This window comes from Euprymna scolopes, chromosome 22 (assembly GCF_053919585.1).
Source record: "Euprymna scolopes isolate OS-2025 chromosome 22, ASM5391958v1, whole genome shotgun sequence".
Classification (NCBI taxonomy): domain Eukaryota; kingdom Metazoa; phylum Mollusca; class Cephalopoda; order Sepiida; family Sepiolidae; genus Euprymna; species Euprymna scolopes.
This window is the reverse complement of record NC_136503.1, coordinates 44,806,245-44,833,886: the sequence shown is the minus strand read 5'-3', so window position 1 is coordinate 44,833,886 and position 27,642 is coordinate 44,806,245. Positions and strand designations below refer to the sequence as shown.

The window sequence follows — 27,642 nt, the reverse complement described above, 5'->3', positions numbered from 1 at the left end:
TGCTAAACATTTATTCCTGTTATAAAAAATATGCATAATTAGCTAATAGTAAAATAAAACAATTATCAAATAAGAAAACTATGAGAACAAATGATTAATTAATGGGATGTCTTTTTGTAAAGTAGTATGCAAATATATACGTATGCAAATTTGATGTTTACTGTATGCTACAAATTTGATGCAAGTGTATGCAATTTATGGAAAGTAGAAAGTTGACCTTAAGTTTACTTTTAGCAGCCTTCGTAAATTTCGCTTCCCCAATTTTATCCACATGTGGGCAGTTATAGGAAAGAAACTTTGTTCATGGAATTTGCATTTAGATTTGGGCACAGATAGAGAGTGGGGGGGAACTGTTGATGGTTGTTGTAGCTAGATGAGTGATTTTAGTGAAAAAGGGGACCAGACTATAGATTGAAGCTCAGACGAGCATTTGCCATGAAAATAATAATGGAGCAGAGACAGACTCGCTGTGGGAAAGAGGTTGCAGGCAAGAAAAAAAGGACATCATTTATTAGGTTACAAAGCCAGTTTTGAACTTTGTCAAGGCAGGATAGAGTACACCCGTATATAGCAACATTTTAGGAGATATCTGGCTCTTTTTATACATGTAGAGGATTGCATCTGGCATTAAATACCTTCTGGAGCAGTAAAATGATGCTACCATTTTTCTGGCAACTTTGGTAACAGATTTGATGCGAGTCTTCCATTTCAGATCAGGAGTAAAGGTCAGATCCAGAAGAAACAGAAAAATAATGAATTTCTTCTCCTGATTGTCAGACATTTATATTTTGTTGCTAAAGCCTTAGGTCAACATAAATGTTATCCTTAATGTTAGACAAAAGGTCTAGCAATATGACTCGCTTTTTAATATTATAGGGGACATAGGTTTAAAGTAAGAAGTTAAAATGAAACTTTCTGAACGTATTGATATTCTTGTTAATTAGTATTTGAGCTGTTCAAGGATCAATTCTCGGTTGAGAATACTAATATCTCTAGTTTTTATTTTACAGTTACTAAAGTTTAAAAAAATAAAAGATACAGTGGATTCTTAGCATGGACTCTTCTGAGTGGCTTATAAATAGTTTTTTTTGTAAGTTTTTAAACTGTGTGTGGTGCTTTAATTTTTTGGTATTTTGTAATTTGGATTCTTATAAATCTAATACCAAACACAGAATAGGTATATTTAAAATCATTTTTAATTTTAAAATTAATGGCAAGGGAAATTGGTTGGCAGTCAAGTAAGACAGTGATAATAGAATATTATCCATTGATTCTAAAACTAGAGTTCTTTATGAGAAAAAAGATGCAGTGGTTGCATTGCCACTGTGGTAAAAATATGAGTGTCCACTAAGTATTTAAGGTACTTACAATCCCCTGTTTCAGAAATGGAGGATGTAGATTACAAAGAATTTGTCTGTGAACAGTCCGAAAGTTGATGACAGAATTTGAATAACATATCAAATTTCCTGAAAATGAAACATAATTTAGCCATCAAAAGTTAATGACTGGACTTTTGATGGTTCGATTTACGTACAAAAGTAGCTTAGAAAATTATGGAAATTAGAAATAATAAGTGAATAAAAGCAGTACTCATGTTTGATAGAAGAGCTGTCAAAGATTAAAAAATGATAAGGTAAAACTGTATTGTGACAAAAAGGGGAAATTGCAATAATTGTGTAATATGTTGAAATCCGATTAAGTCAAGGGCACGGATAATGCCTCTGGCCCTTTGGGTCAAGAGTCAACCATAATTGTTTCATATAATCTCACCAAAAGGAGGCTCAACAGTTAAGAGACAAAAAGGGATGTAGACCAAAACAAACAGATTAACTAGTGTTGCCTCGAATAATCTCGCTATATGAAGTTGAGCAGTTAAGAGACATAAGTCTTAAAACTAGGCAAGAGATTATTCTAACTAGTTTAGTCAAAGAATTTTGAAGAGAAAGTTTAAAACAAAAAGAAACTATTTGTGCAGTCAGCATGGAAATCTACCAAGCACAAGGAGAGAAATATTAATATTACTGATGTGATAGGTAGAGGAAATTTGAAGAAAATTTGAGAAAAAAATTTGCACAATGAAAGAAAAAAGTAACAAATGAGTCTGAATATACAATGAACAGTATAACATATCTGTCATTCATACTGTCTATGGCAATTAACTGACTTTATTGCTAAAATAAAAATATCCCATTTAAGTTTGAATTTGAAGACACAATACCAGCAAACATCAAAAACTATCCAATGGCACAGGGATTTAGTCTTGCCTGGCTTTGTAGCATATTGTTAACATTTAAAACTTTAATTGTGGACAACAAAGCTGAAATATTTCAGCACTGAATAGGCAATTTAAAAAAAAAGAAAATAAATACATTCTCACTATTGAAAGAATAAACTCAGTTATTCCTACTTTCAAAGGTTTTCTTTAAATATCTAAATTTAAACATTGGAATTCCTCTTTTTTTTTACAAATGAAAAAAAAAGAAAAGAAATTTTTAATGAGGGAAAGGAAAAAATGGTAAAGTGAAAGGGTTGAACGGACTGTGTGCTGGGACATTTTGTGTGTGGTCATGGTTTTGTGTGGATTTTTGAGTTTTTTTCCTTGTTTTTTATTTATCTCGGAGCCAGTGTTAAATTATTTTAAGAATTTTCTTTTCGGATATGAAGGAATATAACAGAGCACGGCCGTGCTTATGCAGATGTACACAAAAAGGCAAAATGACATCACTGTAAGGAAAAAGACTATTAAAAGAAGAGAAACCATGTTAAAGAAGACGATCACATGAGAGACGTCATAGCCATAACGAGAAGCCACAGATGACAGGAAAATAAGGAAATGTCATTATTACAAAAAAAGGAGTCGAGTTATTACGTCCTATGTTCCTTTCGACGTACTCTGCTACAACTTGTTGAGTTTATGTGTGTAAATGTGTGTAACATTACAGAAGTTGTAAATTGGCTAAAAAGAAAATTGGCACTTTTTCTTTTCTTTTCTTTTTTTTACTGATAAGTCACTGCTAGTAAATGCCAAAAGGTCAACTGCAGACAATGGTTAATGGATTGTGTCAGGTGGATTGGGAGACAAACACCTTGAGGGTTTCAGATAATAGTAGGATCAGGGCAAAATTTTATTGCTTAAGAGGATGGCTCAATGAGAATTTGATAACATTGGACTTGAAAATGGCTATCATGTAGTCAGCTGGAAAGTGGCTCCATGGTATAAGATTCCATAGACAGACAATTCTTAGAAATAAATGCTCATGGAAATTCTGTTTAGCTTCAGGTACATAAAAGAAAAAAGGAAATTTTTTACAGTGCTTGTAGTTAGACCTGTTTTTTTCTATTAATGTTTCACAGGACTAGCAATGTCTGTTTTTTGAGAAAGAGGCTGCAGGGAATAGAATAAAACATCCCTCACTAATTTCAAAGTTAATTTTGTACTGCTGTAACAGTACTCCATTTTAGGCCATATCTGCCTTTTATACAGATAGAGGATTATATCAGGAGCAAGATAATTTTGGAGCCGTAGAATGATCCAACTGTTTTTTTCTTGACTCCAAAGTTGGTTTTAAAACACTGACTCCATCTCTCCAATAGATGTTAGAGGTTATTCTTTATGTCCTTCCTTTAAATTCATAACACACTGGATTTTGTTGAAGTTAACTGAAGTTGATCCTAATCAGTATTTGGGAATATCAGACGCTGTATGTGGAAGGACGGTGACGAAAACTTGCATTAACTAACATTATCAAATTAAGATTGCAGACTGAATAACAACCTCAAAATAGAGTATTATTTGGATTCTTCAGACTACTGTCTTCATTTTGGCTGATGTAACCTCTGACCATCTCCAGGTGTCGAATTTAGAAACCGGCATAGAATTACAAATGGAACTCTTTATTTAATCCACAAGGGTAGAATGTCTTTCGTCATCATCCAAACGGATTAAATAAAGGGTTCTGTTCAAAATTCTGTGCAGATTCCTGAGTTCCATAGAAAAATTCCTGAGTTAGGCAAGATAAACTTGAATAAGGTCGGAGGTTACATCAAACAAAACTTCATGAAGATAACACTCAAAATAAGAACAGTAGCTCAAATAATACTAATAATACTAATTAGCAATCCTCATCTAAAAGATTTAGAAACACAAAATAGAAGTTGCTCTTTTTAGAATTATTATCATTCAAAATATGACAAACATTAGGTGTAGTATGCAACACACATTAATGATATGATTCTAACGTCTGTTTTTATGCCGAATCTTCATGTCTACATTAATGTATTGTTTTTTGTTTTTTGCATGGATGTAATTTTTGTTTTTCAGCAATATTCTTAAACTTTTAATTTAGTTTTATTTTTATTTAAAACAAATTCTTCTTTCCTGTTACATTTCTTTGTATTTTTTTTTTATTTTTCTAAACTTATTAGTCAATTGGTCGCAACCTTCTCGCAGGAGGTCATCTTTTATCCACTTTTGTGGTGAGTGGCTATGCATGTTTTAAGTGTATTTTTCTTTTCTGTTGCTACTTTGCTCTATTTTGGCATTCATCTTACTAAAACTTCATCTTTGTGTAATTTCATCTTCTTTTTGCATAGTTTATTCATCTGAAATAAGCAATTTAGAATCTAACATATAAATTATCTTTCCAGATTTTTAAAGTCAGATCCAAATAGCAATACCTCCAACAAATTGATACTTGATTCAAAGTAGCCTATTATTTTTATTTTTTTCTTCCACTGTTATTAGCACAAATGTTTTCTTTTGCATCCGTTCCTTTCAGAAAATACTTATGACTAAGAAAATTTTTACAGTTGAGATTTTTTTCCCTTACTTATCAAATATTCTTATACATTAAAGGGAAGTAATTATGAATAATTTCCTGTAACTTTTTAAAAAATAAATACCATTTATAGTTTTAAACATTAAAGAGGAGTTTCCACATTAATTACACATTATTTGTTTGAGTTTTTTTTTTACTAATAATCTATTAACATTAATTACTAAAACAAACTTTAAAAATAATTTGCTTATAAAATTAATCATCAAAATTAGTTTCCATTTCTTCATAAATAAGTTTTTTTTCTTGTACTCCCAGGGAATACCGGGTAGGTGTAAACCTGTGTCTGTGATTTCACTGCATAGGTTGTGATCGTCCACTCACTATGATCGTCTGAATTCGGTACTTGATTTTGACACCGTTCACAGTGTCAATCATGTAGGTTATCTCACTACTGTAACAAAAAGATTCTCTCTCCAAACAAAACCACAGCACCAGTTTTCAAAACTTAGTAGGTGATTCCTTTTTCTCTTCCCTACAACCGCTTTCTCACAGAAGAGATGTTGCATGCCTGTCTCTACTCTATCGTTATTTTCATGGCAAGTGCTCGTCTGAGCTCCAATCTATGGACCCTCTCCTTGCCAAACTATTGCAAAAAAAAAAACACTTAACTAGCTACAACCACTATCGATAATTTCCCCCACTCTATCAGTGGCTGAATCTAAATGCAGATGACCATGAACAAAATTTCTTTCCTGGAATTGGTGGAATACTGTTCTGCTGACCTGCTTCCCAGCCAATTACAGTATGGTAGCCTTCAAGGCTAATGAACTGTCCCCTTAAATAATCCAATTTCTATCCAATCTACATCATTAATGATTACTACACTACCACCTTACATTCATTAACCCATATCCTTGAATGGCCTTCAGGCCTTGATAAGTGGTGACTCACTTGCAAAAAAATAAGTAACACTGTTTTATATTGAGGGGCTATAATAATACTTCTCCAATTGCCAAGGCTGCTACAAAGAAGGTGGGCTCTCTCTACCGTGATAGAAAGTTACTTACGCTTGAAATTATCCTGTACCTCTATAAAACCACCATTCGCCCATGTATGGAGTATTGTTGTCACATTTGGGCTGGTGCATTTGTGTTGCATCCCTCTGACTGTTTTACAAAGTATTTTAATGGTGGATGCTCCAATGAACTAAAAGCCCTTGTACCCCCTCAACGTAAATACCTCCATCAAAGCAGCAAAGTCCCACCCTTACACAGTAGAGATCCCTAGATGTAAGAAAGCCTTCTACTCTAATAGTTTCTTCTCCAGAACTGCTAGATTCTGGAATTCCCTTTTGGGTCTCTGTTTCCCCAACTGTACTGGAATGCAGAAGTTCAAGTGTAATGTGAATGCACATCTTGCTACTCAACTCCCTACATAGTATCCCTGCAACTTGTGTCCCTGATAGTAGCCCCCCTATATCAAAGTGGCACTGTGCCTTGTTTGCAGTGAAAATGTAAAAAAAAAAAAAACAGATTTGCATTCAGAACACTGAGCTTGACAAAACCAAAACATAAGTTCGACCAGACCTCAGCTTAGGGCTCAAAGGCTCAGCTGTTTCTTACGCTCATAGAAACCCAACTGATCTACCTCTTCTAAATCTGCTAATATATATGAATATATATATATATATATATATAGTAAGTCATAAAATATATATACCGATTAAGCTACACAGAATATTCCACGTTTCATCCACGCTAGGATTCATCAGGCTTATGCGGGAATTTTTTGGTTGTATTGCATTTTTATATACGCACTTACTATTGAGTTTTTAGTTAGCCAATCAGCTCTCTAGTTTCTACCGCACCCTTCCTAATCAGCCAATGAGCAGGCACTACAGGACAAAGGCCCTGCTGACCTCCAGTTGACCTGTTCCTTTGTGTTTTCTATTTTAGTAGGGAGCGTCCAGACCTATTTTAAACCTAGGTTAAATGTGTTTTTTTTATGTTAGTTTATATATATATATATATATATATATATATATTGACACACATGATAATTTTTGTATATGTATGTTTATTTTATTTTTTTATGTTCTATTGTTATTGTTAGTTTTAAAATTATTTTGTATCTCTATCCTAGAGTAAAGTTTCTCCTGTGAACACAGTTGTTCACTATTTCTCTCCTACAGTTTAATAGATGTTGGGGTTCTTTAAAGTATAGGATTGCAAATTTTTCATGCAGGCATAATCTACATGGATCGTCTAGGTCTCTACATGTGTTTGCTTGTCTTACTATTTTCCATTCGACTATCGGCGAACGTCCGCTTTCTTTGAGTTCCCAGTATTTGTTTGCTAGAGTTGTTTTCATTCAGTGTTTTTTATTTTTGAATGTACTTTTGTGGTCATAATATCAGGTTTTGAAATCTAAGGAAGTCATACCTACGTAATAGTTCTTGTTATTCAGGTTTTCTTTCACACATATTATGGCCTGCTTTTTTTGGTTAGATATTTATTTTGAAGTCTATTGCATTAAAATATATATATATATATATATATATATATATATAAAAACAAAAAGAACGTATTTAACCTAGGTTTAAAATAGGTCTGGACGCTCCCTATTAAAATAGAAAACACAAAGAAACGGGTCAACCGGAGGTCAGCTGGGCCTTTGTCCTGTAAGTGCCTGCTCATTGGCTGATTAGGAAGGTTGCAGTAGAAACTAGCGAGCTGATTGGCTAATTAAAAACTCATAGTAAGTGCGTATATAAAAACGCGAGACAACCAAAAAATCCCCGCATAAGCCTGATGAATCTTAGCGTGAATGAAACGCGGAATATTCTGTGTAGCTTAATCGCCATGTATATTTTATAACTTACTACCTAGCTCTACCTACGTATTGAGCACTGTTGAAGTAAATACTTAAAGTTTACGCATAAATCTATATTTTTGTATATTAATTTATGTGGTTAAATGAAGTAGTCATATATACATAATGTGCTGATTTTATTTAGAGTAAATCAAACACCACTTACTTGAAAAGCCTAATTTGCTTTATAACTGAATATAAAAACTTACTAACTAAAGGATGGCGAGGGGCACTATCTGAGATGATCATAACTTTTTCAAAGTCTCAAGTGGGTCAGAATCACAGCATGGAACATCGTATCCAAAAAGACATTATTATTATTATTTCAAAGAGTCAACCAATTTCTTTTTCTCTTGACTACATATTTCCGTCTGTAGCATGCATCTATACACTCCACTAAACTCGCTGACTTGTGCATGTATATATAGATGCAGCTGATGAAATAAAAAATAATCTGTTTTTAATAATTTCTTTGAAACCAGAACTTGAAAATCTAAACAAGCAATTTTTTTGTTGGTTTTTGGTTGTTTTTGTTTTACGGCATATCAACCCTTTTCGAGTTATTTAATGCCGAATCCAGTGATTTTGAAGAACAATTTTTTAATAGAGTATATTTCTTTTTTTAAGTCGGTTTCTATTTAACTCATAGTTGGGGCCCTAACAGGTACTACCACTCCGGGTCAAAGTGGACCTGGGAGCAATGGCAATTAAAGGGTGGCTCCATATTCCCCAAAGCCTGTAAGGTCATATCCAGGACCTATTTTTTTATTTATTTTTTTTGGGGGGGTGGGGGGTTGTCAAACTAAATCTCATAAAAATGGATAAACAGTACAAATAAAAACTGCAACATCACAATTTTTTCATCTACTTACGGTATGTTTCTTTCAAGAAATCTTTTATTTTTTTCTGATCATTGTATATGTTTACTTTATAAGTGCAACTAGCAGACCAGTGTTCCGGCATTGCCCACTAGAGTAATTCAGGAAACTCCATGGCTCTTAACTTTGAAATATTGAACTATTATCTTTTAATGGTTGATTGGTGTGAACGTTGACTCCATGATATAAGTGTAAAACACAAACCAGAAAATCTAATAGAAAGAAAGAAAAAGTCATCAGCTGACTGATTGTTCAAGTTAGTTTCAGTGTTCTTTTTTGAACATTAGTAAGAATGGAAGAAAATAAGTTTTTCTGTTCTCTCAGTGGTTCCAAATTCCAGTGAAGACCAATGGTTATTGCCAGTGAGAAGTCAATGGCAAGTGGCTATTGTGATAACACAGATTCATCTGTAAAAGTTATTGAAAGAGGTAGAAAGTACTAGAAATCTGAGGAGACTTGTTGTCACTCAGACTCCAGGGAACACAGCTGGTTGTTGTCAGTGAGTAATCTCTGATGATGAGCTCTGTGAGTACAAATAATAAAACATCTTCATTTAATAATTTTCAAATACAAAAATACTCAAATGTCAGTTGCAGCAAGGACTTGCCTATAAGGTACTCTTCCATCCAACTCCCTAATTAAATTATTCTTAATATTAATAAGTAAACAAAAAGAAAAACATACAAAAAACAACAGTAACAGAACAATAAATAGCAAACAATAATTATGCACTCCCTGTCAACTACAATAATACATAATTAAACAGATTTATACATACCCCCCCCCCCACACACGCACACATATATATTATTCCAGGTTAATATTTTTCAGAGGGAAAACAACATGTGAATTTAATGAGGTTCATACAAGAGTGCTCAATACTGAAGTAGGGCAAGATATACTGAATAAGTATTTATATGTTGCTACGTTTTGGTCAGCCAGTTACAAGTAACTAGAGATCTCTTCAGGCGATATTGCTTATACAGCAGTCGAGTTCATAATAAGGTTACTTCAAGCTAAGTTAGTATTTTCAGTGATGGGTAATTATGGACTTTTGTGTAAGCAGCATTGCCTGAAGAGGTCTCTAGTTACTTGTAACTGGCTGATCAAAACATGCTCATGAATAGCGACATGTAAAGAAATGCTTATATAAAACAAATAAAAAGTATATGTCAAAAAATAAAAATAAACTTCACCAGAAACAAATACAGGTGTAATTCAGGACAAATCAATGGATAAAAAAAATCATATAGAAAGGACCAAATAAATAAGGAAGCGATACGTAACAGACAAAAAATTATTTTAATAATTATTAACAAGAATATAAGGAGTGAGAGACTAATAGCAGATGCACCAGCCCAACGAAATAGAGAAATAAAAAGGAACAAACTGAGTTATGTGTTCATTAACATTTATTTCATCCAGAGGAAGTCTCGAAATAAAGACGAAATGTTGATGAACACATAACTCGGTTTGTTCCTTTTTATTTATATATATTACAATAAATAAAAAAAATAAAATCGATCAGAAACAAAAACAATTGTGATTCAGGATAAATCAACAAATAAAAAAAATTCACATAGAAGGGATTGGCATGAACTGATAGGGAATCGATACTTGACAGACAAAAAATTATTTTAATAATTATTAACAAGAATATAAGTTTACTTTAAATCCAGTAAATATTTCCTATTGCATTTTATTTACATTTGTACAATTTTAATATTCATAGCCTTCAAAATTTTATTGTACTCATTACATATCAAAGACAAGAGGGATCGATTTGCCTTCTATTTTCTTACAATTTTTTTATAAGGATCACTCTACCTATAAAATAATCAATGTTCCTATTAAATCCCAGTATACTTTTTTAGAACAACAACATTTGACATTCACAAAAATATTTATCTGCTTCATTTCATATGGTCAAACTCAATTCAAAGTTACAGCAGATGTGTTTGATTGAAAGATGTATCCTCTTTCCCTCGCCCTCCTTATCTTATCAAACTAATTTGTCTGGTATGATATTCTTCGGACTCTAATCAAAATATCTAAATCCAGTAAACATTTTTGATCATATTTTATTTAAATTTGTTCAAAGAACTCATACTCATTTTTCATAGCCGTTAAAATTTCATTGAACTTCTTACATATCAAGACAAAAAAGAAGACATACTTTTTAATTTAGATTAAAGATTACATTATTTGTTTTATCATAACCAGCACAAGGAAGTAGGTTGGACATTACATTGACCTAAACATGAATAATAACACTCAAGATGAGAACAGTAGTCTTAATAATCTAAATGGTACAAATTATCAATCCTCATCTAAAAAATTAAGAAACATATAATCAAATAAAATTATTATACCTTTTTTGATAAAAATGAAATATATGTATCCAAATAGTCTGGGTAATGTAGTTTCATAATATACGTGGCTATGAGGTTTTATCGCAAAAGGAGTTTGTGAAATATTTCCTTTTGAAGGATGTTATGCATAAATGAAGATTCCATAATGTTGTTGTACGCCTTTTCATGAAATGTACGCATCCAAATATCCTGGGAAATGTAGCTTAAAAATAAATATATATGCTTATGGGACTCTACCTCTAAAACCATATGAGAGTTTATGACATAGTTCCTTTATATACGCCCTACAATATTATTGTATTCCCTTATTTCCTTTTGGGGGGGGTATGTGTTTAATGCCTGTGCTGTGAGGCTCATTTTTCATAAGGATTTTGTGACAATGCTATACGGATATTGTTGCAGAGTGTCCCTTTTTGGAGAGTTATGCTTTCTCTACGTTGAAGACTCGAAGTACCGAAGTGGCACTCACTCTAGGCAAGTTGAACTGGCTTTTTCTAAAGGAAGAAGTTTCATGGGAGTATGAAATTCATGAGCAGTCCCCAGTTGCATATGTATCCCTGTTAGGGGAGATAACAATTTTAGGTTTTTGCAGCTCTTACAAGGATGTGTTGATGTCCTCCTACATACAGCGCCTGATATTCCCATCTGGTACTGGCCAGGCTCAATGTTGCTTAACTTTGGTCATCCAACAAGAACCGGTGTGTCAACATGATTGCCATATAAAAGACAGTAAATATTGATAATTTCTTTCTTTTATGCTCCTCTTTCTTTCTCTTTCCATCAAATTTTTATTTCTATCTCTTTCTTTTATTCATGAGCAAAAAGAAATAAAATAACACTTTTGCTACTCTTTCAGTATAATGAAAGAAAGAAATGGATATATTCAGCAGCCTCCTTTTAGATTTGATCTTCTCTTTCTCACTTTCATATCACTGATGCTTGGTGAATGCAACTCAAAATATTCTAGTTAGAATGTTTTAATAACAATTGAAATTAAGGGTTTTTTAATAATAATAAAATTGAAGCAAATATTTCTTGAATCTTTATGGTTAATAGTTTTTTTTTGTTTTGGGGGGTTTCTTCCATACAAAACCAATGTTTCGTTCTGGTTCGCCAATATATTTTGATTTAATTTCTTTCAAAAAAATAATTTATCCTCTTTGTAAGATTTTTAAAATCGATACCATCTTAAATAATGTCTGAAATAACAGCAACGATTACAAGTAGTATATACTGAGGATTGCTCATTTAGCCATCCAATACATGTGTTGGTATATGCTTAATATATAAAGTAAAGAAGGTCTCTAATTTGTATGTTTTTCTAATGTTAGATTCTGGTTCACCATTTTTATTTTTTTGTTTATTATTGTATTTTTTGCAGAATATTGGTCTATGTTCTTAAAAAAAATTATTCTGATTTAATTTCTTAAAGAATAATTTATCCATCTCCAGATGATTTTTGAAATAGATATAATCTTAAATAATGAGCAAGAGTACAACAAGAGTCAATACAAATATAAATTCTTAGCATTGAAATAGGTATAGCTAGCCCAAATAATTAAGTTGAGAGAGCATTTAGCTGAAGATATAAAGGTCCCGATTTCAATTATAAGTCTCTGTATCTGTTTTTTTTTTATTTTTTTTATTTCATTTTTATTGTTAGAAATCTATTAATAAATAATTTATTTACATAAAAAATGCAATAGTGTAAAGTACAAAATTAATGCATTTCTGTTTATTTGTAAACAAGTCAGCCATTTTAATATTTTGTTATCAATTAAAAAAAAACATACTGCTTTTTTATGAGCTTTTGAAAATTTTCAACAATCTGAAAATATTTAAACTATGGAATAAAAATTAATTTTAGCTAGTTTTAACATTCTTAGCAGACTCTCATGTATTGAAAGTTTAAGTTATTTAAATCCAGTAATTTTATAAATACAGATTAAAACATTTCTTAATTTTGTTTGATCAATAATTTTGATAACCAAACGATACTGTAATAATTAAATTTAACTTTCAAAATTATATTTAAAAGTAAAATATATTTTTGAGACAAAAACTTGGCATAGTTTAAAAAAAAAGAAAGAAAACATAAAACGACTTCTGGACAATGCCTGGTAGATACAGCTAGTTAAAAAAAAAAAAAAAAAAAAAAGAAGTAAAGTGGTTGACCATAGTCAGAAGCAACCTGAAAGCTCTCTTTTCATTAGCTATTACATCAAAACGTAAAGGAATCATTCCACTTACTCTTGATCCTCACTTTTATAATGCTGGGTGTTTTAGGATTCGTAAAGTATTAGTTTTTAGTTTGATTCAGCCGAGGGTTGAATCCTAACCTTCCAGCCCATTAGTGAATAGTCTAACCATTAAGCCAGTTAGTAGAATTAAAAGCAACATTTGACTTTCTGGAACTAACCAAAACTGGTAGTCTGTCTTGTATATAATTTTTCAATCATCTTCATTGAAGTGCAAAATATTTAAAGCGCATTGGTAATGTACATTTACTAACCATTTTTATCTGTGGTGGTGGTGGTGATAGTAGTTTACTAATAATTAATCTGATAAATAATGCAAAGCATTTTCATGCTTTCTCTTTATACTTTATATTTATTTTAATGGGGTAAGAAATTGTAGTATTCTATTTCTTCTGTGCTTTAAAGAATGACGAGCATGAGTGCCCGGCATTGCTCTGATGTTTGGAGGTGTGTGTTGAGCAAAAAAAAAAAAAAAAAAAAAAGTGGTAGTAGGCAGGCAGGCGACAAACCCGTACCCCAAAGGAGGAACATGAAAAAAAAAAAACCCCAAAGAAAACAAAACGTGACGTCTTTGCTTTTGCAGCCATTGCCAAACTGGAAGTGATGTAAGTTTAAATTAAGGCTAGACAATTAAGAAAAGGCGATGACTTTCGAAAATATCAGCGAAAAGGCGACTCCTCCCTGTAGAAAAGGGCCCAGTTGAGGGTGAAGGAACTAATGTTTTTGGCCAATTTTTTTATATTTGTCGTCTGATGGGTCATGCTTAAAAATGATACCAATCTTGTGAAAATCCATCACCTCTGTCAAAAGTTTTAGGCGGACATACATACATACATACATACATACATACATTTAAACAAACAGGTGAGATTTATATTATAGATGACACACACCCACATGCAAAAATGTAATATGTAATAAATTGTAAACATACTTTTGAAGCAGCTTTTAAATTTGAACTTTGAAAAGCTGTTATAAGCCATGAATAAGATGCAGTTTTTTTTTTTTTTTCAATTTCTCTCTTTTTTTTTTCAATTTGGTCTTAAATTTTTGGGGTAAAATACCCTTCTTAAGAGATGGGTGGTATTTTCATAGTAGCAAAAAAATAAATTACTGTTATTTTTTTTACCTGAAAAATTTAACACCAAAGTTTAAAAATTTTTAATAAACAATATTTACATCTTATTCATGGCTTATCGTGTTTTTTTTGCTAAATTTTCAAATTTCTAATGATCTTTGTTACAACATACTTATCTAAGTATACTGATTAATATAATTTTAAAATATATCTGTTCTTGTTTTTTTTTGGGGGGGGGGGGTTATGTCCAAAACCTTTGAAGGAGTTTGTAACATATTTCCATTTAATGGACATCCCCCACAAGTGCAGACCTCATGATATTAATGTGCCATCTTTGGGTTGAACAAATACTATATTTTCTAGATCCTAGCTTAAAAGCCTAAAAAATGTATATTAGTTTCAGTTTTAAGTTTGACACACTAGTGAATTAGATGAAATTTTTTTTTTTGCATTGTATTTTTGGCAATCCGGCAGTCCTACCCTTTGAAAAAGAGTGATACATATGTACAGACATAAAATTACTTTGTATTCATCAGACTATTTTTTGAGATTAGGATTGGTTATTCTTATTTATAAGTGTCATTTTCAGTCAATGTAATCCCCGATTTTCTTTAGATGTATCTTGTCAAACTCAGGAATGTTTCTTGTCGAACTGAGGAATTTGGATGGAATTTCGAACAGAACCCTTTATTTACTTCATGGGGGTAGCATGCTCTCGTTCTGTCAGCTATGACTGGATAGACATCGTAAGTAATTCGTAATTGTATTTTTCAGTCGTCCTCACTGAGAATTGAACCTTCAACCTTTCACAATTGATTTTTCCAAGTACTCTTACCACTGCGCCACGGGTCCTTGCGGACAAGATACACCTAAAGAAGGTCGGAGGTTACATTGACCAAAACGTTATGAAAATCACACTCAAGATGAGAACAGTAGTCCGATGAATCCAAATAATATGATTAACAAATCTTCATCTAAAAAATTTGGAGATATAAAATTACTTTGGCCAATTATTATATAGACTAGCACTTCCATGGTGCATTTTAGATCAATCTGTATAATTTACTGTTATAAGTAATATTCTTTTTGAGATAATGTCAGTCAAGGTTTATGGTATTAAGAAGAAATGGCTTTTCTTTTATAAAAATAATTGTCATTGTCAGCAAAATATTCTTGAAGTCAATAAAACGAATGTATCTTATTATAAATTTTCGTACTGTCTGTCTGTGTGTATGACACGGTTTATCTCAGCCTACAGGCAACCCACCCAGACAAGTAAGGTACCGAAATGAAGCTTATAACCCAGCGGATGTTTTAGTGATATTTATATCCATGTTTAGTGTATGGAAATGCAAAAAAATAACGATTTACTAAACGTTTTATTTACTGGATATTTTTCCGGTATTCACTGGAAGTTATTATCTCCCTTAGTAAGTTTAATTTACTGTGTGTGTGTGACGCAGTTTAGCTCAGCCTAAAGGCAACCCACCCAGGCAAGTAAGGTACCGAAATGTAGCTTATGACCCAGTGGATGTTTTAGTGATATTTATATCCATGTTTGGTGTATGGAAATGCAAAAAAATAACGATTTACTAAACAACGTTTTATTTACTGGATATTTGTCCGGTACAAGGACTCGAGAGTCAAAGCAATAAAAAGAATATGCTGTTGTCACAGCCCTAGTGATGATGTATTGAGGTGAAACTTGGCCAGTTAGGAATTAAGGACATGTGTTATAACAGAGAAAAATGATCTGAGAATGATATGATGGACGTGTAATGTGAGTCTTAAACACAGACTTAGATCTGATGACCTCAGAGGAATATTAAATCTGAACAGTAGATTGAGATGTTTGCAGAACAGGAGACTTTGATGGTTTGGTCACATTGAAAGAATGGATAAGAGTTATTGGATTAGTAGATGTAGAACAGTGGAGGTAGGTGGGTCAGTTGGCAGGAAAAGGCCAAAGAAATCATGGGAAGAAGTGATAAAAATGGACTTGAGAGAAAGAGGAATAAATAAAAACCTGGTCAGCGTTAACTTAGTTTGGAAGTCAATTTCTAAAATCCGTCCAATGCATGTCAACATGTAAAATGGATAGACCAAAATAAACCAAATATGATGATTAAGAAAAAAAATTAGACTTTCTCCCAGAAGATACTCCCTCTCTTAAGCAGTTCCTGTACAATTGTTTTAAAAGGAGAGGATCAGAGTTAGTCGCTAATGCCTGTAGTGACACTACACAGGCTTGAGTACCAAGGGGAGTGAAATCGCTTTTTATAGCTGCCATGATTGCAATAAGATGCAAGGTGCTCTCCACAGTAGAATAATTTGATGTCAAATTCGTCTTTGTTAAGAGATGAATAAATACTTTTCTCTTTCTGTTTGGATTGTACAAGTTGAATTCTTCCGATTTATTGCAATAACAAAAGTTATTTTATTCAGGCAATTTTCAAATATAATGCTTGTATATTTTTGAGATGAGAATTGATAAATATTTTTTGGGTTCTTTGGATTGTTCAGCCTATTATTCTCATCTTGGTTGTTTTTCTCACTGCATCTGACGATCTCAACAGCCGAAGGAAGAAGAATTTCCTGCTTATTGGGTTAGTCAGAGATATCTACATTGAGGGGGCACAAGTGAAGCAAGTTTGTCTGAGTACATTACATCGGAGCACTTGTAAAACAAATACAGGGATGCAATATTGCGATGATGGGATAGGAGTTGGAGCTTGGAAGATAGTGTGGAACCTGTTAGGTTAGTGACTTTTTTTTTTTATTCTGTCTCAGAGAGAAAAATTAGTGATACGTGCAGCAGCAGCAGCCCAGATTTAGCAACAATACTCTGTGCATGGGCAAATGATGGCTTTAAAGATATAAGATACTGGCATACACATACTAAACTTTATATTAATAGATATATAATTCTTTCTTTATTATGGACTAGCATGGGTGCCCGGCGTTGTCTGGGTGTTTGGAAGTGTGTGTTGAGCAAAAAAAAAAAAATATGACATAGGTTTAAATTAAGGCTAGACAATCGAAAAGAGAGGATGACTTTCGAAAATATCGGCGAAAAAAACGACCCCTCCCTGTAGAAAAGTGCCCAGTTGAGGGTGAAAAAATTAATGTTTTTAGCCAATTTTTTGGTATTTGTCGTCTGATGGGTCGAGCTTCAAAACGATACTGATCTTGTGAAAATCCGTCGCCTCTGTTGAAGGTTTTAGGCAGACATGCAAACATACATACATACATACATACATTTATATATTAGTAGCTCAAATTTTCGACCCAAACCGATTAAAAAGCTTACCCTATTTCTGAATACCCTTTATGTAAAATTTCAAATGTTTAGACCAGAAATTGTCTAGTAATTTGGTAGAGACCGCAGAGGTCAATTTTTTTTAACTTTGACCCCTATTATGACGCCTTAACATTTATTGTTTTGGGCTCAAATCAAGTTATTAAGTTAGATCCATGTCCAAAATCTAAAATTTCAATTGTTTATACCCAAAATTGTCGGAGGAGTTTGGTAGAGTTCTCAAAGGTCAAATCGTTGAACTTTGACCCCTTAACAGCCAAATTTCTGTCCGAAAACAGATTAAAACGATTTTCTCCAAATCTCCATACCCTGTATATCAAATTTCGAGTCTGTAGACTGAAAATTGATAGTTATTGTGTAGGGAAATGTACACACACACACACACTTTCACTTTTATAGATATGTAGATGTTCACTTTTATTACAGTTTCATAGCCAAGTGTCTTCAGTTTAAAGGTGATGGGGAAGATGCTCAGTAAAATGGATTTGTCCTTTTGCTTTTTAGGTCCTGGTGTTTGTCTGCTTCTGTGTCTTCCTTGCTTATTTTAATAAGCAAGGCTTATGCATACTTAGCATTATTCTTGATATCTCTTGTGCTGTTACTCATCCAGGTTGGTTTCAGGCATCTCTTCTTCTTACATATAACCCATCCTTAGAATCAACTGTTTGTTCCTGAACTCACTTGTATTTTTCTAAAATGTCCAACATTTGTATCAACCTAGTCTGGCCTAAAGCCAAGGGAGGATAAAATAAGACAAAGCCTAATTAGTTAATATTAAAATCATCTTAGATTTTCTTTCAACATGAGAATCATTGTAAGAAAGATTGCCAGACGAACTTTGGGTGAAAAAACTCAAAATAGTCTTAAATAATGTACATTGTTTTAAAAAAATAAAGCTCAATTATAAAAGCTACAAAACAATCATCAAAATGATAGAAACTGAAGTCAAAAAATGCAACGCAAATCATCTAAGAAGTGTGTGTTGAACAGAAGTGAAACTTGCCAATGAGGGTTATAGTCATGTATTTTGTGCAATAATTAATTATATGCAACAAATCAAGGCATGACAAACGGCTCCTGCTAATTTTCTATTCGTATGATATTTAAGCATGGCATTTGAGCAACCTGGGATTCTTATGTCAAAAACAGCAAGAAGCAAACAATTTTAACTTAGACAGATTTGCATTTTTTTCTTCTGCTAAAAATCTTTTTCAGACTGATAAGACCAAGTATTGAGGGAATTAAATAATTTGTTGATATATTTATTTTCGTTAACATTTTTTTCTGAACATTAAAAAAAAAATATTTACAATTTTAAAAAAGTAAACAAAATTTTTATTTTCTTTTAACTTAAGGGAACATTTTCTTTTTATGTTGGACTCCTTTTTTTTTTTTTTTTTTGATATTTCCCCCAAGTCTGAAAAAAAAAACTTTATATTTTTCAAAGATTTTTAGCAAACAATTAAAAAAAAACAGGTTACACCTTAATTTATCATGCCTAAATATCATATAGAGAATAAGCAAGAGCAGCTGTCATACATTTGTTGCGCCTTAATTTGTCATACATCAGTACTAAAACTGTTTTTTATGAAGAGAATAAAATTAAAGATAGGCTTAGATCTGATGATCTCAGAGAGAGATTAACAATATAGGTGGATGTGTACAGAACTGGAGGCTGTATTAGTTTGAACACATTAAAAGAATGAAGGACAGTTCTTGGTTTAGTAGATGTAGAACAGTTGAAATAGCAGGGGAAGGCTAAGGAAAATATGGGAGGAAGTGATAAGAATGAATTTGAGTGAAAGAGGAATGGATAAAGAGTTCTGATACAAGGTGCCTTCAATAAGTTTCCAGACTTTTCTGTACAGGCATTTAAAATTGTTGTAGACTCTTGAAAATTCAGTATCCTAGTGCGATACATCTTATGAGATGACTGACCAATTTTTATGATTGCAGGTTGAAATGAACAGCTACAGCAGGAATTGGTATACACCCTACTAAAGCCTGATTGTCAAAGCAGGTGAATTTCAAGCATGCAACCTGGACGTGAGGTAGAAAAGCAATATGCAATAAAATTCTGTTTGAAATTTGACACAGAAATGTATGGAATACTTCAGACTGCTTTTGGACCATCTTGCATGAATCGAGCATCAGATTTTGAATGGCATAAGAGATTTAAGGAAGGCAGGGAGTCTGTGAGGGATCATGAGAGATGTGGGAGGAATAAGGAAGTCAGAACACTAGAGTTGATTGGCCAAATAAAGAATTTCATGTCTCTAGAGATAATAAGAGCACAGTTTGATGTCAGTGTGGGAACTGTACACACAATTATTTGTGAGAAACTGAAGATGCAGAAGATTTGTGCAAAGTTTGTTCTAAAGGGTGCTCTGTCCTTGTCAGAGACTATTTGACCAAATTGTGCATCAAGACAGTTCCTCACCCTCCCTATAATTCAGACCTTACTCTTTGTGATTTTTGGTTATTTCCTAAACTCAAGAAAAACGATAGAGGCTATTGTTCTGAAACAATTGAAGAGATGAAAGAGGCTGACATGTGCACACATGAGGATTTCCATGGGGCCTTCCAGAAGTTGTTGGAACGGTACAACAAGTGCATTCCCTGCGAAGGGGAGTTGAATTTTATGCGTGTGCTATCCATAAAAGTGCCTATATGAAAAACGTCTGGAAACTTATTTAAGGCATCTCGTAGATTATTTCGGAAGTTAATTTCTAAAAGCATGTCATGTTTATATGAAAAAGCACCTTAAACCAAAGATAATGATGAAGTGATTGTGAATTTTATACTTATTTATTACTAGCAGAACCTGTTAACTGGTGTTGCCCAGTGGTAGCACCCCCACCCCTCTCCCCGTGCATAAAAATTTAAAATATGACTGTCATTGTTTTTGTTGTTTGCCAGCCCCCAACCTCTTCATGTTAAAAAAATTCATAAGCACCAAGTTATGCTGGCATAAGGTTGCATACGGTATCACGCTCTGCCATCATATGCATCCGAGAGCAACATCTACTTTAAAATTTGGTGTTTATGGATTTTTGTACCGTGCTATTAGTAATAAGTGTTTTCCAGTTAAATTCAACTTTCATACTTTTTTTTTTTTTTTTTTTTTTTTTTTTGAAGGATTGGTTGAAGGTGGAAAGAATCGTTATTTTTTTTGTTGTATTTGTGAAATAACATGTTTAAGTGTAATTAAAATTTAATAACATCCTTACATATATAATAATAATAGTGTGATGGGAATTTATCCATTTATAGTTTGTGTATATAAACAAACATGGAAACGTATAAATCGAATCGGAAACTGGAAAGCTAAATGAAACGAAATATTACTGGATGTGTCCCTAGAACTACTATTTTGTTGTTTCTTTTTTATATTTATTAAATAACGTGGTAAAATACTTGTTTATCAGAATTTTAAATGTGTTTTTGTTTTCGGTGGTGCTGAAAACATATAAGTCGTAATTTTAAAGGATTGCTCAGAGGTGGAAAGAATCCTCATATTTACACCTTTTTTTTTTTTGTTGTATTTGCTAAATAACGTGTTTAAGTGTAATTAAAGTTTAATGATATCCTCACATGTATAATTATAGCGTGATGTAATTTTATCCATTTATAGTTTGTGTATATGAACAAACATGAAAACATATAAATCGAATCGGAAACTGGAAAGCCAAATGAAATGAAATATTATCGGATGCATCCCTAGAACTACTATTGGGGTGTCTTTATCAATAAAATAAAAGGTTAATATAAATTGTTAATCACATCTTAACATGTGAAATAATATTGTGAATTAATTTTAGCTATTTATAGTTTGTGAAGCAGTTATAATGCAAACAAACGTGAAAACTTAAAAATCGAATATCCAATTATAATTCGTGTATATAAACAAACAAGCAAACATATAAATCGAATCCATGACCAGAAAGCCAAATGAAACAAAATAATTGCTAACCACATTCTAGCATGTGAACTAATAGCGTGATTTAATTTTAGCCATTTATAGTTTTTTCTCTATATCGCTCGCTGGTCGGTAAATGAGTTATGTTTTGGAGTGTAATATCTTCACAAATAAACAGTAAAAGTATAGAGTTCCTAAGCGGAACAATTATATGAATTGTATAAGTAAATCTAAGTGGATTAATTACACGAATTGTATAAATAAAAACATAAGAAACAGAAATTTACAGAAATGGCGGCATGGTTTATAGTTGAGAAGTGTTTGTTTATTGTTAGAATAACCGAATCGAGAAATTGTAGAATGTATAATTCTCAGCCAATCAGATGTACCAGATTTATGTTTGGGAGAAATCATTATTTTTGTATGCCATAGGGGGTAAGAATATGTGATTGTGTAGAAAATCTGTAATCACTTAATGACGGCTAACACGCAGGAAAGTAAGAAAAAGTATAAATACACTCGGTGGTGAATGGTGTCGTAAGAGGATTTGGTATAGAGACGGTGAAATTTTCGCTTCTTCCTCTCTAGGTTAGGACAATGATGATCATGGTGCTTCTCGGAATAAAAGTAATGTTTTAATATTACAAAGTAATGTGTATGTAATTGCATTCTATAGCTAGATAACATAATGGCTAATGACGTAAGCATAATAATTTTCTATGTGGCATCTGTTGTTTCAACCTACAACAGTTCTGTCCAGAGGGGAAAAATTGTGTCTACTTCATTATATACAAGATATACCTATTTTCTTTTAAAATCAATTCACAGTTCTTCATTTGCTTTATTTAATTTATTTTTAATTTGCTATTACCACGCTTCTTGCACTATGCACACACACATCCTTTTCTAATAGCATGTAATGAATTTACTGTTATGTTCTTATATCTCACGGCATAAAATATATGTTGGAAAACTATTAATGTATTAAATAAAGTATGAAATTTTCAAATGCAAATAAGAATCCAGTCTAATAAAATATTTTTAATAATTTAATTTCTATCATTATCGATCCAATAAACATTTTCTTCTTTTTCTTTTTTGTCATTTTTTTCTTGTTCTAAAGAGCTTTTTAATATCTTTTTTATTGCTGAATGTTCAAATCAGTTAACTATTGACATGATAATATGTTAGTGATAGAGTTAGTAGATGGATGGAAAGGAATTATAATCCTCACCATCCTCAGTGTGGGCGACCGAAGAAATACAATTGCGAATTACTTAGAACCTCTATCCAGTCATGGCTGACAGAACAAGAGCATGCTATCCCCATAAAGTAAATAAAGGATTCCACTTGAAATTCTGTCCAAATTCTCGAGTTCAACAGAAACAGTCCCGAGTTCGTCAAGATATACCTGAAGAAGGTTGGAGGTTACATCGACCAAAACGTTGTGAAAATCACACTCAAGATGAGAACAGTAGTCCGATGAATAATAATACAAATAACCAATCCTCATCTCAAAAATTCAGAAATGTCGAATTATAAGTACTTATTATAATGGCACACAATATTTTCCAAACATTGTAATATTCTCTTTTTCTTCTAAAATATCTTCTTAGATAAAAAAAAATACACTATTTTTTATTGTTTTATTTTTATTCAAGAATGAAAGATGACTTAAGATTTTCAAAATCATTAAAAAGAAATTCTAAATATGGAACACACGTATTTCATATCTACTTGTGCACTGGAAATTTATTGGTAAGAAAGATATCACAGACTAAATCTACCATATAATTAGATTTTTTTTTCTAATAGAGTAATAGGCTTCTTTCCCAGAAAGTTGAATATAACATGGTAGCCTTCAAATCCAATGTAAACAATTTTTTGTTGAGGCATCCTCATTCTACCCAATTTACAGCATTAACGATTACTACACTATCACCTTATATTCATTAACCCCTACCTTGAGTGGCCTTTGGGCCTTGATAAGTGGTGACTCCCAAGTAGAAAAGTATATATATATATTTATATACTTTTAGAATAAATTGTCTAATCAGGATCCATGGCATAGCGAATAAAGTACTTGGAAAAATTCAGTTGTAAGTTCCACTCTTCTGGAGGTTGAAGGTTAACAGTTAAATTTTCAGTGCGGGCGACACGCAATTACAAATTACTTAGGACTTCTACTCGGTCATGGCTGACAGAAAAAGAGCATGCTACCTCTGTGGATTAAATAAAGCTTTCCATTTCTGTGCAGATTCCCGAGTTCAACAAGATGCATCTGAAGAAGGTCAGAGATTACATCAACACTTTAAAAATAACATTCAAGATGAGAACAGTATTTAAATAATACGAATAATCAATCCTCATCTCTTACATTCAGAAACATTATTGTGTAAGGTTAAAAAATAGTTCTAATGTAAATTATTTTTAAGAATAAACTAGATCAGTAAAGAAATAATATTAAACAAAGTTATTTTTGGACTTGTATATTCATCATCTAATATATAAAGAAAGATTGTTTGGATTTCCCACATTAGACCTACATACAATTTGAGTTGACAAATCGTTATTTGATTCTGAGTAGCCAATTTTTAATTATTATTGTTGTACCATGTCTTTTACAGTAAAAAATAATTTGATTCAATTACTTTTTTAAAATTTTTATTCTGACCTGGAAGATTATTAAAGCAGTGGCATTTTAGTATAATCACCTAAAAAGAATAAGTTTACATATGATTAATAAAAAATGTTAACATTGATCTACCTACTTCTGCTGTGATAAACAATTATATGTTTTTACATTATTTAATTCTTGAATATTTGAAATAATTTGATTTCTACAACTTAGTTTTACTTTTTTTTTAGTTTTTATCAGCAGCCTTAAAGACAAAAATTGCAAATAGCCTCTGGCTTTGTAAGTACTTATTCGGTTATCTATTTTATATTTTTTTCATTATTTACTAACTCTTTTACAAATATACAATTATATCGGAGATATAATAACACAAATTTTGTTACATGGCGCCTGTTAAAAAAGATGACATTTTAATGTTGTCATGTAGTCATGATAATAGGTGCACATACGCACATATGCACACTATTTTATTTCAATTAATGCAAATACAAATAAAATTTATGTTTGTGTATAAAACAAGTTAAAAAAAATGAGCAATAAAATATACGCTTTTACATCTATGTATGTTTGTGTTTATACTTTTTGTGTGTTTATACTAGTGTTGGGACGATTAATCAGGAATCTGAAAAATTGGAACTTTTGGGGTGTTGGAATGAGAAAAATTTGTGCTTATTTTCCGATGCCAAAAACGATTCCTTTAATTATCTTTTTTTTTATTTGATTTTGTTTACAATAAAATCTTCCACAGCTGATGGTAAAAATAAAAATTTATTGATTTTAGACTACCAGTCAAGCTAAAAGCTATAAATCACCCCAACAAATGGGTTTTTATGTTTGAGAAAATATATGCACATTTAATGTTTTTTTTATGGTAATTGGGAAATCCATTTCGGTTTTGCTGTTTTTAAAATTTTAACTGTTCATTTATCATTTATTTACTTTTTTGTATGTGATGTGATAAAAAAAAAACAAGAGAGAAAAATTGTTGATTAAAAAAACAAACTAAATCGATCATAATGCCTTCCCTTTGATTCATAAAGAAGGAAGCAATTTTAATATGTGAAAAGGTGTCAAAAATAACTTTGTAAATCATTTTAGTACTCATTAAAACTGACAAATCGATAGACTAATGAAACTTACTCATGTTAAAATTTTATAGAGAAACTAAAAATAAAAAATTAGATACCCAAAATGTGTGTTTAGGATTTGCAATTACATGGTATGTGACCATGGTTGTTGTTGTGTATGAATTATGTATTTAACTATAATCTATAATATAAATCTCACCTGTCTATTTAAATGTATGTATGTATGTTAATAATCTATTGTAATACAAAATAAATACGAAATCAGCATGAATTAAAATATCATATTTAAGAATATTTTATGACCGGGCAACATTGAATAGCCTACTAGTTATATATATATATATATATATATATATATATATATATATATATATATATATATATAGTAATTTATAAAATATATATGGCGATTAAGCTACACTGAATATTCAGCGTTTCATCCACTCTAGGATTCGTCAGGCTTATGCGCAAATTCTGTGGTTGTTTCTCGTTTTTATATGGTCCTCTTCTCTTGAGGATTTTAGCTAGCTAATTAGCTTTCTAGTATCCACCGCGCCCCTTCCTATCAGCCAATGGGCATGCATTTTATCGAACAAAGGATCTGTTTTAGAATTAGGTTAGTGGTTTAAGGCAGCCATTTTCCTTTTTTTTTATATATATATAAATACACATATGTATACATACATATATGTACATATATATATACATACATATATGTGTGATCGTTTATGTATATTTATGTTTATTTAAATTTATTTATTTGTTTATTTTCTATTGTTTTGTTAGTTTTAAAGCTATTTTGTATCGCTATCCTAGAGTAAGTTTTATTTTGTGAACACAGTTATTTGCTATTTCTCTTCTACAGTTTAATAGATTTTGGGGTTCTTTAAAGTACAGGATAGCAAATTTTTCATGAAGGCATAATTTACATGGGTCGTCTAAATATCTGCACGTGGTAGCTTGTCTTATTATTTTCCATTCGACTACCGGCGAATGTCCGCTTTCTTTGAGTTCCCAGTATTTATTCGCTTGTGTTGTTTTTATACGGTGTTTTTTATTGTTGAATGTACTTTTGTGGTCATAGTATCGGGTTTTGAAATCTAAGGAAGTCATGCCTACATAATATTTCTTGTTATTCGGGTTTTCTTTCGCAAATATTGTTGCCTGATAAACTACGCTTTTTGTTAGACATTTATTTTGAACTGGGCAAAGTGTGCGGTGTCTACATTTGCATTTATCTTGTTCATTATTAGTATTTTTATTTATGGTATGGTTGTTCTTGTCCGGGGTTGGTTTGTTATTATTATTATTGTTATTATTATTATTATTATTATTTTTATTTGAAATGCCGAATATTCAGTGTAGCTTTATCGCCATATATATTTTATAAATTACTAACTAGCTCTACCTACATATTGAGCACTTTGAAGTAAATACTTAAAGTTTACGCATAAATCTACATTTTCGTATATTAATTTTATGTGAGTAAATGAAGTAGTTATATATATATATATATAACTAGTAGGCTATCCAATGTTGCCCGGTCATAAAATATATATATATTCTCAAAAGGAAAAACTTACTCTGAAAATGAGAAAAGTTATAAGGACAGTATCCGGTGTTCTTTTTAATCTCTTAGTTCTTGAATAACTGTGTTTAAAAATGTATTTATGTAAAGTGTGTGTTGGAGGTTTCAGTTTAGTTGTCTAGTGCTACTAGATTAGGCAGTCTGAAGATATTGGCTTTCTGACCTAAAATGCACCAAACATTGATGTTATTGTCTTTTTTTCCTTGCTCTTTACAAAACTTATGTTCTGCGAAACCCAAAACAAAAATAACAATTTCCTCTGCAAAACAAGCAATGAATAAATATTTGAAGCTATAAAGAACTTGAAGCGTAAAAACTTTTACCAAAATGACCAGATTCTGCATTAAATGACTTGAAAAGGGGTTGATATGCCGTAAAACCAAACAAATAAGCAAAACCAATAAAATCACTTGAAAAACACAATGTTAACAAAATTATTGAAAAATTTCACACGAGAGTGTATGTACCTACATATATTAATGTGGACGTGCATGTGTGTATGTATCTGTCTGTTTTACCAAAATAAGCAAATTCTGTATTTAATAACTCAAAAAGGATTAATATGTCGTAAACCGATTCCGTTGATTACTTTATCAATTTATTTTGAGATATTAAATCTTTTATTCAGGCTAAAAATTAACATGAACAAAAATCTTAGGCACAAGGTTGAATCACAAAATGGTAAAACAAGTTTGTGTAAGAATATTTCTCATCTTGAAATTTATTTTTGTACCTGATTTAAGAATGATTTCATATTTCCTTTTTGTTTTATCAGTGCTGGAAAAAAAAGTATCTCCTTCTGTCCTGGACCGTAAGAATATCTAATGGTACCCACCCAAGCAGTTCATGTTAATA

The 27,642-nt window shown here is 31.7% G+C and overlaps 1 protein-coding gene across 2 annotated transcripts in view; it reads left to right on the top strand.

The window, feature by feature from the left end:
- LOC145243390 (protein phosphatase 1 regulatory subunit 21-like) overlaps positions 1 to 27,642 on the top strand; it is a 109,709-nt gene that overhangs the window by 11,848 nt on the left and 70,219 nt on the right. The window contains exon 4 of one of the 2 annotated variants that reach the window (XM_080106229.1): positions 4,426 to 4,476. The exons of the other annotated variant lie outside the window; for it this stretch is intronic. Within the exon in view, the coding sequence (XP_079962355.1) occupies positions 4,426 to 4,476 (51 nt within the window). The remainder of the gene's footprint in view (positions 1 to 4,425; positions 4,477 to 27,642) is intronic. 2 annotated transcript variants of the gene reach the window in all.